The 12,254-nt window shown below is 48.1% G+C and overlaps 1 protein-coding gene across 2 annotated transcripts in view; it reads left to right on the top strand.

Annotated features, from left to right (window-relative positions):
• WDR44 (WD repeat domain 44) overlaps window positions 1-9,108 on the top strand; it is a 593,855-nt gene extending 584,747 nt beyond the window's left edge. For both annotated transcript variants that reach the window (XM_086918723.1, XM_086918724.1), the window contains exon 20: window positions 8,240-9,108. In XM_086918723.1, the coding sequence (XP_086774849.1) occupies window positions 8,240-8,334 (95 nt within the window). In that variant the 3' untranslated portion in view covers window positions 8,335-9,108. The remainder of the gene's footprint in view (window positions 1-8,239) is intronic.
• The last annotated feature ends 3,146 nt before the right edge of the window (window positions 9,109-12,254 follow it).

The raw sequence follows: 12,254 nt of genomic DNA, 5'->3' as shown, positions 1-12,254 counted from the left end.
GGATCTCTTGGCTGCGTGTGATAGATATATATATATATATCTCCAAAAGTCGTCGTATTCTCTCCTGCTTCCCCCACAGAACAGCGAAAGGAGTGAGACCACAGAGTAGGTGCAGTTTCTTCAGTGCTTTTATTTCGTGCCTAGAGTTTCAGCCTGCAATCCACCATGACGCGTTTCGCCTCAATAAAGAGGCTTGATCACATGATATATATATATTCTGTATTTTTCTTCATGTCTTGTCTCAGAATTATCATAATTATAAACACATCTGCAGATAATTTGCAGATTAAGCTGAATGTTATGCCTGATCATATTTCAAAGTAACTCTATCTAATTTCTATACGGCTGTGCATATGGTGGTGTTAATTATGCCTCGTAATCTACAGTTCCAGAAGAAAAAGGCTTTCTCTGAGACTCGCCCTCCTGTGGCAAAAGTTGAATTATTGTGATACAGGATTGAAAATCGACACATGTCGGTTGCTTAAGCAGAACCTTTGTCATGACAGAATATCCCAAGTCATGTCGTTTCCCCTCATACATTATGCAATTATCGAGTCAGCAAACTGAGTCCAGCCTTTACATCTCCCCTCAGCAAACAACAGATTTTTCTAACCCCGTCACTCCATCAGCTACTTGTCTGTCTTATCACTAATCAGGGCTCGAGTCGAGGTACCACGCGGGTGGACGGCATCCCCCCACTTATTTTAAGGGGTTTTACCGGCTGGACGCCGTCCCCCCTGTGCAAAAGCTGGACTTTCGATTATGGCGTTACTCGCCCGCACGTCTGGCCGCCCCGTCGATCTCCCAAGTCAGTCTGTCTCTTATCAGGACTCAAGCTGGGCAGTTAGAGGAGCTCTCAGAACTGGTGGCGGCACTGTTTATGTCAAGCCTTCGGATGCTCTTTGGATCCTGTTCCTGGGGTGGACTGGCAACAAACTACAGCTTTACAATGGCGAGCGAGCAGAGGACATGGTTACACAGTCACTAACTGAGATGAAGGAACAATGGGTTTGATGAGAAGAGACACCCTGCGTTTTGCGGCATACGTCCCATTCTGCAACCCTCTGAATTACCTCCCCTCTGCTTCTAGGACAGATTTTGAAGCTTTTGTCCAAACTCATTTTTTTAGCGTATAACTACTTAAGCATCACTTACCAGAAATGTTTACAGCGTGCATTTTGACATATGAGCACATTAACGGAAAGTACCATTGCAATTCATGGACAGTGAAACATACATCGTTGTACAATTCCTTTCCTCGTTATACTGTACATGTATTTACCATCTTGCACTGGTGGTAGCCTGGGCAATCTTTGCTCTCCTTGCTAGTCCACTCTGCTCCCTTTTGCTTTGTAAAGAATGGCAGGGGCAGTAGCTCTTTTGCCCTTAGCCATGCGCTGCTGTAGACTCTGACACCTTTGCATGGCAGCCGGCAGAAAAACAATTTATCCTGCCAGCTCCTGCCGTGACGTCACTTCCGATGACACCACAGAACTTGGAGCGTCCCCCCACTTTAGGACTTGTGCCCTGTCACTAATGATGTGTTACGGAGTTCCGGGGGGTCACTTGTGCTCACCTCTTTCTTTGCTGCAAAAATGTTTGTACAAAGTGACTTGCAAAAGCATACGGAAGCTAATGCTGCTCTACCCTTCTTCCTTCCAAAATGGATTTGTACAAGACATTCCATTTCTTTCCCCTCAGGCTTTTTGCCGTGTGAGGGTATCATGCTGTTTGTGGCCCTACGGGAAAGAGTGTGATGGAGAATTATCACAACCAGTACATATTTGCCATTTCAGAATTACCACAACAGAGGCAAAAGAGACCGATCAGTCGACACAAATAGAGCGTCATTTAGAAGGTTCATTACATTCTGGGGTCTAGTGAGTAAATTTGGAATGAAACAAACCTTCTCTAAACCTAGATTTGTTGAGAAACAGCTACCCTTGTGGAAAAGAGCACAAGAAGATGTAATGCATGTGGGCACTACAGATCACAAGACGTTTCACAGTTCAGACCCTGCCCTACACATTAGTTGCTGTCCTAAGGCCCTCTGGATAAGGTCACCCACATGAATATTGTGGAAGAGCTGTCAATCCTCCGATGCTCATCCCTGCAATCACATCTGAAAGTGATGAGCAAGGCTAGACACCATTGATGGCGCGAGATTACCAATCTCGAGACATTGGTACCTGGGAAGGGTGAGAAAGGAAAACGGTACAAGGACATAACACACAGATTTATATTTACATAGAATGGTGCGAGGACCAACCCCTGGCCAAGGGCTGGAAAGAAAGGGCTCCCGACTAATCAGGAACCAACAGATCAGGACAGGTACAGGACAGGACACGTAACCTCTTCTAAGTGCAACGCCAGCGTTACACCCCTCTCTGGTGCTACTCTCGTTCCCTTCTAGATGGATGGATTATTCTCTGTCGGCAATCTCCCGATTCTTCTTTCAGAGATCTCGAACAGCCCTCTGAAGTCTGTGGCATCCACGATCTTCTTCCGCAACATTGGGTCTGTGACAAGTCGAAAATCTAACTGACTAAGCCTACCTTAGTTATTCTATTCTCAGTGTATGTACCACCACCCCGCCTTTATAGGTCTTGTGCTCCTGCTGGCACGCCTTCGACCTGGGATCTGCATTAGGAGGTGGCGCCGGTTTGGACCCAGCCGGCGTTGTCTCTGCGCTGTTTTTGACACAGTTTGTCCCTTCTCCGGCTCCGGCCCTGCACCGCAACTGCCCCCTACTGTACCGGAGGTGGTCTGGGAAGGATATGAGGACCCCCTGCCTGGCAGTGTGACTCCGAGCAGGATTGGGTGGACGACCTGGAAGACGCTGGTGACCTAGATGTCTCTTCTGACCCGGAGTATGCCTCTCCCCACCTACGATGGAGGAGGGCGCTTCCTACACGATGGTGCTCCGTCGGGCGGCTGAGGCCCTCCACCTTGACCTCCCCACTGTGGCCCTCAAAACCAACCTCCTCACTGAGGTGCTCCAGACAGCGTCTACTTCGTCGGAGCTGTTGCTTCCCTTCAATGATGCCCTTACTGATGTCCTCTTGGGCACTTGGTCCCGGCCGGCCACGGGGGCTCCAGTGGATAAAAACATCACCAGACGCCACCGCCCGGCGCCTTGGTGACCCTGCCTTTCTGACTGCCCATCCATCGCTTGAGTCTGGTCATCCAGGCCTCAACGTCCCAGAGTGCCTTTCCCACGGCTCCGCCGCATAAGGACTCTAAGAAACTTGAACAGTTTGGTAAGCGGTTGTTCTCTTCGGCTAGCTTGGGGCTGCGGTCAGTGAACACCGCCTGCTTGTTTAGCTGCTACTCAGGCAGTGTGGGATCCCGTTGCTCAGGTGTTGTCTTAGTGTCCTGAGAAAGTTCAAGGTGTCCTTTCTCAGGCGATTGCTGAAGGAAAGGATGCAGGTAAGTTCGCTATTCGGTGTGGTTTGGACACCGCAGACTCGTTGGGCAGGGTGATGTCTACAACAGTGGCGTTGCGACGCCACGCCTGGTTACGTTCGACTGGGTTCTCTCCCGATGTCCAGAGCTTGCTCATGGATATGCCCTTCGATGGCACCCGCTTGTTTGGTGATAAAGCAGACAGTGCTTTGGAGCGTATTAAGGACTCGCGGGCCATGGCCAAGTCCTTGGGTCTTTCTGCTAAGAACCCGGCCACTCCTGGTTTTCATTCCTTTCGTGGGCAGGGCATAGGCACCCAGGCTCGTTCCTTCAACAAGCCTGTGCAGACCCAGTCTCAGCCTGGCCATGGTTGAGGCTTCCGCAGGGGCGGGTTTGGGAATCGGTGTGAGATTTGTGGAGCACCCCATGCTGGTGGGTGGCAGGATCCCCCACCACCTCCCCCACTGACGTGACATTACGTAGGACAAGTGGGTGCTGCAGATAATCCACAAGGGTTGTTCCCTTCCCTTTCATTCCTTCCCTCCAGGCATGCCACCTCGGTGCCATCGCCTGTCGGGGGATCATTTGGTTCTTTTCCAACAGGAGGTCACGGCCCGCTTGGCTAAGGGGGCCATTGGGTGCGTTCCTGAGCAGGAAGTGGGGAATGGTTGTTATTCCTACTACTTTCTGGTCCCCAACAAGGACAAGGGGGGCCTGCACCCCATCTTGGATCTCCGGGACGTCAATTGCTTCCTCCGGAAGAAGTTCAAGATGCCGACTCTAGCTCAGGTCCTGGCTGCCCTAGACCCTGGAGACCAGATGGTAGTGTTGGACTTGCAGGACGCTTATTTTCACATCCTCGTCCTGCCGGCATTACTTGCAGTTCATGGTAGGCCAGGAGCATTTTCAGTTTGCTATGCTACCCTTCGACCTTATCAGCGCCCCTCGGGTGTTCAGGAAGGTGATGGCGGTGGTCGCGGCTCATCTGCACAGGTCGTGGTGTCAGCCTTCCCCTACCTCGACGACTGGTTGTTGAAGGCGGGCTCACCCTAAACAGTCGTCAGCCAACTTCAGACCACGACCGACCTCCTGCACCTGCTGGGGTTCTCCATCAACGTGCAGAAGTCGTATCTGAGTCTCTCTCGAAAGCTCCCCTTCATCGGAGCAGTTCTGGATTCGACGCGGTTTCGGTTTCATCCTCCCGAGCAGAGAGTCCGGGATATTCAGGCTATGATTCCGATCTTTCAGCCTCTTTCCCAGGTTTCAGTCAGGATGACCCTCCAGCTCCTGGGCCTGATGGCCTCCTTCCTCCTGCTGGTAATACATGGCAGATGGCATAGGTGGGCTCTGCAGTGGGACCTGAAGTTCCAGTGGGCGCAGCATCAGGCCAACCTGTCCGATCATGTCAAAATCTCAGAGGGCACTGCGCAACAATTGCAGTGGTGGCTCACAAATCGCGATTGGGTCCATGGAAGATCCCTCTCCCTTCCCTAACCCGAGCACACAGTGGTGACTGATGCGTCCCTCCTGGGATGGGGCAGCCACTTGGGAGAGGCGGAGATCAGAGGCCTCTTGTCTCCGGCGGAGTCCCGGCTTCATATCAGCCTTTTGGAGCTGGGGGCAATCCGTCTTGCACTGAAGGCATTCTTTTCCTCTGTCCGGGGAAGTGTGGTTCAGGTGTTCACGGACAACACCACCGCCATATGGTATTGCAACATACAGGGCGGGGTGGGGTCCTGGACCCTATGCCAGGAGGCTCTGCACCTCTGGACATGGCTGGAACGTCAAGGCATTACCTTGGTCGTTCAACACCTGGCAGGTTCTCTGAACGTCAGGGTGGACAAACTCAGCTGCCGGTGCTTGATGGATCACGAATGGCGTCTGAACTCGGAGGTGGCGCAAGGTCTCTTTCAGCAATGGGGAGAGCCTTAATTAGATTTATTAGCCACCGAAGAAACATCGCAATGTCATCAGTTCTACACGTTGAAAATTCCAAGGTGGCACTCGCTCGGCGACGCTTTTCGTTGCAAGTGGAGTTGCGGTCTGTTGTACGCTTTTCCGCCTGTACCACTTCTGCCCAGAGTGCTGAAGAAGATCAGGCGTGACCCGGCCCAAGTCATCCTTGTGGCTCCGGATTGGGCACGAAGATACTGGTATCCCGAGCTACTCAGCATGGCGATGAATCCCCTGATCCATCTGCCTCTTCGGGAGGATCTTCTGTCGCAGCAGCAGGACACGGTGCGTCACCCGAACCTGTCCAGCCTCCACCTCCATGCGTGGAGATTGAGCGGCAACAGTTGAAAGCTTTCGATCTTCCTCCCGAAGTCTGTGATGTTATTTTGACAGCCAGGCGTCCCTCCACTAAAACGGTGTACGCATACAGGTAGAACAAATTTGTGGCATGGTGCACAGCGCAGGCTGTGGATCCCCTTTCTGCCCCTCTTTCAGATGTCCTTCTGTTCGGTCTTTCCTTGGCCCAGCAGGGCTCTGCTCTGGGCACTATCAAAGGTTATCTTTCTGACATCTCCACCTTTCTATGGCTTCCTGGTCAGCCTTCTCTTTTTAAGTGCCCGGTTGTTAACAGTTTCCTGAAAGGCATTACACACACGTTCCCTCCGGTTCCGTTGTTAATGCCTCAGTGGGACTTGAATCCTGTGTTGACTTATTTGATGTCTGCTCCCTTTGAGCCGCTTCACACCTGTCCTTTACGTCTTCTCATCTTAAAGACTGCTTTCCTGGTTGCTATCACCTCTTCAAGAAGAGTGACTGAGCTCCAGGCTCTTTCTTCCAAATCTCCTTTACTTTCTGTTAATCCGGACAAGGTGGTTTTAAGGACCCGCCCTTCTTTCTTGCCAAAGGTTGTTATGCCCTTCCACATCGGGCAGGCCATCACTTTGCCCACCGCCACATCCCTCAAGGGAGTAGGAGAGGGTCCACCGTCTGGACCCAAAACGGGCAATCTCATTCTATCTGCAGCGTACACAACAGTTCCGGGTGGATGACCAGCTCTTTGTTGGATACGTGGCCACAAAAAAGGTCGGGCTGTGCACAAACTGACCCTTTCCCGGTGGGTCATTCTGTTCATCAAAGCATGTTACTCCTTGGCCAAAAAGGAGCCTCCTGTGGGGCTGCGTGCCCATTCCACCAGGGCAACAGCAGCCACTACTGCCTTGGGGTGCGGTGTTCCCGTGCAGGACATTTGTCAGGCAGCTACATGGGCCTCGCTGCACACGTTTACCAAGCACTACTGCCTTGACAGTCAAGTCCGGAGAGATGGCTTCTTCGGCCGTTCTGTGCTCCGTGACTTTCTGGTGTAATCTTGTTTGCAAACCCACCACCGGGATTGGTATTGCTGGTGTATTTATTGTAAGGTAAGTAATCTATCACTAACGTGTCTCTTTCAGATACACAAGTATCTGTAAGAGACATTAGTTAGTGATAGATTCCTTACCGCCCCACTCATCCTTCCCGTTCTGCGCACTGCTTACTAGGGTTAAGGTCATCCCTTTTAGGGCCCTAGTTTTATGCACCAATGGTCAGTATCATGCATGGCTCTGTGTTCCTGGAGCGGAAAGTTGTGTACAGAACTGATGTCAGCGGGCATGGGTGGCACCTACGTCATCTCTGTGCTTACGACGCCAGTGACGGATGCGGAGCCGCAGGACGCCACCTACTGACATGCAGGGGTACTGCTAAGCAAAACTTTCCGGTTCCTGTCTGACGCCTGGGGATATTCTAAGGTAAGGAATCTATCACTAACTAATGTCTCTTACAGAGATATCGTTACACAAGTAGTAACTTGTGTGTCCATTGTTGAAGCAACTTCTGAGTATCAAAAAGGAGAGCAGCGAGGCTTGGCAATCGGGAACAGTTTAAGTTGAATTAAACCGTAACAGCCAGGACTAGCAGCCACATCTCTGACATTTGCGTGCCAAAATTCAATTTGCATTAGGTACATGGCATGCTTTCTACTGTACAGTGGGTGCATTAAAGTGAAGCCTGTCCCCTTTGGGCATGAAATACTGGTAACGTGGATCGTGAATTACGTGTTTAGATGCTTGATTCCATTCTGATAGAAGAGGCCATAAATTCCAACTGAAGGTCACATTCTGAGGTGATCCAGGTGGCCGGGATTGCCGTCTGTTATCTAGGGTGAAGCTTACTACAAGACTTGGGGTTTATCTGATGAATGCAGCTAACCGTCTGCTCTGCATCGTGTCCTTGGCTCGAACGTAAGCCCTCTTTTGTGTATTTATTTGTGTTGAGTGTGTGCATCTGACTCATTTCATTAGGTATTACATCCTGTGATTTTCTGCTGCAATCTTCCAGGTGTGTTTGAGGTGTGTTCCATATCTGCTGTGTCCATCACGGGAAGCGCTAGGGGGTGAACAGAGGGCAGCTGTGTTATGTTGATATGATAAAAGTTCACAAACTGGAGGTGTTTTGTACTGCATTTGGGTAGTGCAGGCAACAGTTGTTCTGCTGGTCTCCTAAGAGCGTGACCTTTTTATAAATTGATCCGTTGCTAACACCATGCTTCAGCTAGCCCAAAAGTAAATGCATCCTCTTAACACGATTCACTGTTTTCTCTTAAAATAGTAATATTTCAGCCCTTACAAACTAATATAATGTGTGGATAGAAGGTCGTTATTTGAAACGTACCCTGCTTTTAGCCTCTCATCAGGTTTTGCCTTTGGCTCAAAAGGTAAAGTCTGACAGGATAGGAAATCTTGCATGCAAATACGCATCCCATGAACCTCGAACCCTTGAGTCACTCATCTGAGATCGTACTCCCTATTAATTTAATTCAACCTTTTTCTCTCTTTGTTTACAGGTGCATTGAAATCGGATCACACTGAAGTGCTTTTATCTGCAGACTTTACGGGTGCTATCAAAGTGTTTGTTAACAAAAAGAAACACGTACATTGAAAGTAGGGAATATGTCAGCCTCTGGCACGCGCTATCAGTCAAAATAATACTATGATCCAGGTCACAAGACTGAATTATTTGTCACTTTCTTCATTCTTATTTACTTTACTTTTAACGTATCAGTTAAATTTGATAACCCAATAATATTTGGGCTGCTAGATTTCGAACATGTGAAAAAAATCCCAATGCCAAGTCTTTCTTTTTTATGTTTGTGTTTAGTTACATGTTTGTGAACTATTGCAGGTTTCTGCATGAGAAATTACATTAATATATTCACACTTTTGTGTGCCTTCTACGGATACATGCACTATCCTGAACATGTTAGAAACAAACTAATTTTTGATTACATTGCCTCTCGAGCGTCGAGAGGGGATTCATGTTTATTTTCGATAGTTAATTTTAGGGAGATGTAAATCCTTTCTGTTGCACAGGTTCAGTCTCGAAGAAAGGTATATCTTGAGTTTGCGGTATTTTTCTGGGTCTATAACTTATACATTTTGATGGGTCAGGTGTACAATAAATGCATTACCGTTTTTATAAAAATAACAGTTAAATTCCACACATGTTCATCGTTGTTGTCTTTTAAATGTTGTGAATATTAGATTCCTTTATGTATTTTTTTATTTCTGCACTGGAGCATAACATGTGAAAAAAATGTCTCATTCCTTTTGTCATGGGCACACGCTATGGTGATCTAATATAATTAAGCTATTATAGGACCTGTTTAGTACCTTTTCCAACAATGTACAATTAAACCGTTTACATATTTTTAAATATTGTAGACAAATGTTTTCATTTGTGTTCTAAATGTAGAGCTACTTGAATCGAAAGTATCTGTAAATATTCATAAAACGTACCAATGAAATAACTTTTTTGGGTTGTGTAACCCATAAAATGTTATTGATGGTTCCAATGTTACATAAAAAAACAAATGTACCAATAAACTGCGAAAAAATATTGCCTCTTGTTTCATCCTTGTAGAAGAGGGTCTCTTTTTTTAAAGCTTTTTCTACTTTGAGTGTCCTAAATAATTCAGTTGTTAAAGGTCTTACTATCTCTGACATGCATACATAGATTATTTCTATTAACCAGAAAGTGATAAGTGTAGAGAAAGCAGTCTTCAGTTCAGTCAGTTACTCCGGATTTGGACTGTCAAATAATTGCAAAAAGAACTTGCTGCATACTAGTTTCCACGGTTAGTACAAGAACTGGCAAAGCCAATAGGCGTGGCTGTGTCTGCTGACCTTTAAGCTTTGCCAATCCTTATTTAATTTGTGAATGGTTTTAGTAGGGTAGCATACATTGTATCAAATCTAACATTGTCTAAAATTCACATTCTATATATTTTATGGAAAAGCACAAGTTGTACCAGTAGCCTCTGGCCCTGTAGGGGACACTTTACAGTGTGGATGTGCACATTATGTAATGCAATCGGATACAGTCAGGTAAACCAGTGGATGGAGTGGGCGAACCCTGTGCCCCATGATATATGCTGTGATGGGCAGAAGCACAATGTGAATGACACTACAGCAGCTAGATTGATGAAGAGGGCTGACTCAAAACCTCTAAGTTTTGTTTTTTATATGTTCGAGGCATGGGTGGCTGTAGATACACATCCTGTGCATACTTTGCCATCTAGTGTTGTGTCCATGTGTGTTCATGTTGTTTTTCTTTGAAGAAGTCGTAGTCACAAGATAGTGTGACGACTTCTCTATCTGGTAATGCGCATGGTCATCAGCTCAATTGTTAGATTGGTTTCTTTCTGCCGTCTGCTTCGGATGTGTGCAGCAGTGCTCCAAATTGACACTGTTGTGATCTTCTTTGGTTCAAACAGTTTTCTCCCATCCATCTGTATTTTATTTCGAACACCCTTATTCTCCATCTCTGGTAGACGTTGGGTTGCTTCGCTCAAGCTGGGTCCAGATCGAATAAAGCCCCTCCTGGGCCTCGCTCTATGGGGCCTACTACCCTCTCTCGGTTGCCTCTCACCACTATGCCTCAACGGTGATGGAACGAACACCATTTCAATATTGTCCTCATTGCCACGTGAAATATCCTCAGACCGATCACCACCAGGTCTGCAATTTATGCCTGTCGCCCAAATGCAACTAAGCCACTTGCAACACCTGCTGCCCCTTCTGTTCTAAGAAGATTCTTTGCAACACCGCTCTCAATCCAAGCAGAACTCTCCCAAAATGCACACAGCTACTCTGAAGCACCAGAGTCAGGCTTTCAGACCACCCCTGCCCTTGGGCATGGTCAGCACTGACCAACAAATTTGGACGCTCTGCACAACTCTGACTCAGCACCGTAGAAGCTTATGAGGCTGTCCGCTTTAGTACCAAGCCATCCCAGAGCGCTGACCACATCTGCCACGGCGCTGATCAGAACCTCGGCACTGAAACCAAAGGCATTCACGGAGGCAAAGACTTCGGCATCGACTAGCAAAATCAGCGTTGGCACGACTGAGCCCATTCTTCACAAACTGCAGGAGGAGATTGAATCAAGGCAGAAACACCGTGTCATCCACCCCACTACAGGCCAAATGCTTGCCTTCCCTTTGGGACCTGCTGCTGTTCCATCCTTATAATGCCAGCTGTCCTTCGAGAAAGCCTTGGACATTCTGAGTCCACCAAAGCAACAAAAAAAGTAGATAAGGCTAACAGCCCCTTACCACATGCACAACCCTCACCCTGTCTCTCAGCCTTCATGAATGAAAAATTTAAATTTCTATAGTGCGTAGCTACCCTGAGGCCTCCTAGAACTTCTGAACCTACCGGCAAAGGACCACACCGTTAAAGCGTAGCCTTGAAAAGATAAGTTTTAAGAAGCTTGCGGAAGGCCAGCAAGTTTGTCTCCTTCTGAAGGGGAGGGGGGAGAGAATGCCAGCGGTTTGAGGCATTCAGGGAAAAGGAGCGCCCACCCCATCTAGTTCGTCGTATTTTCCTTGGAGTGGCGAGGAAAGCAAGACGTGATCAAAGATTCCTAGAGGGTTGGTAGGGGGTGACAAGAGGGTGAATAATGGCTGGACAGTATTTCCGAATGGCTCTATGAGCCAGGCACAAGGCCTTGAACTGTATCCTTGCCTGAACTGGGAGTCAGTGAAAGTTCCTTAATGCCGGTTTCGCCGACTGTCTCCGAGGAATCTGAAGAAGTTGGCGAGCCGCACAGTTCTGGATCACTTGCAATTTCTGAATTGTAGACCGGGGGGCCCCCAAGTACAGAGCATTCCCGTATTCCAGGCGAGAGAGTATCAGAGCTTGCACCATAATCCTTCTCGCCTGGAAAGGGAGCAAGGGAAGGATCTTCTGTAGCATTCTCATCAGGCCAAAACAAGTGGCAGAGAGCTTAGTGGCCTGATGATTAAAACAGCGGGAGCTGTCGAGCCACATGCCCAGGCTCTTGATCTGCTGCTTTGGAGCAGGGCCGAGACAAGTCGGCCATATAAAAGCCGAGTTGGGTGAAGGAGAGTTGCCCAAGAGCATCAGCTCGGTCTTGTCCCCATTTAGCTTGAGATGTGAGAGTTCCATCCATTCTGCTACTGCCTCTAGGCAAGGACCTAGGGTGCAGGATGACCTCTCGGGTGGTTTAATGCCACAATCAATTGTGTGTCATCTGCGTAGGTAATGATCTTTATACCGAATGGATGGACTATCTCTGCCAAGGGAGTCATATCGATGTTAAAAAGTGTGGGGCTCAAGGAAGAACCTTGAGGAACCCCACAACTAAGAGGCCATTGATTTGATGTGGTGGCTCCCTTGCACACTTGAAAAAAGCGGTCGCTGAGGAAGGACTGGAACTAGGTATGTGCCATACCTGTCACACCTAGGTTATTGAGGTTATGATCGACAGTGTCAAAGGCGGCACTGAGATCTAAAAGAATAATTGCAGCTGAGCCACCCTTGCCTCCTCTGTTACTA

This window comes from Lissotriton vulgaris, chromosome 4_1 (assembly GCF_964263255.1).
Source record: "Lissotriton vulgaris chromosome 4_1, aLisVul1.2, whole genome shotgun sequence".
In the NCBI taxonomy this organism is placed as follows: domain Eukaryota; kingdom Metazoa; phylum Chordata; class Amphibia; order Caudata; family Salamandridae; genus Lissotriton; species Lissotriton vulgaris.
The sequence above is the reverse complement of the archived record's forward strand: the minus strand, read 5'-3'. Positions and strand labels throughout refer to the sequence as shown.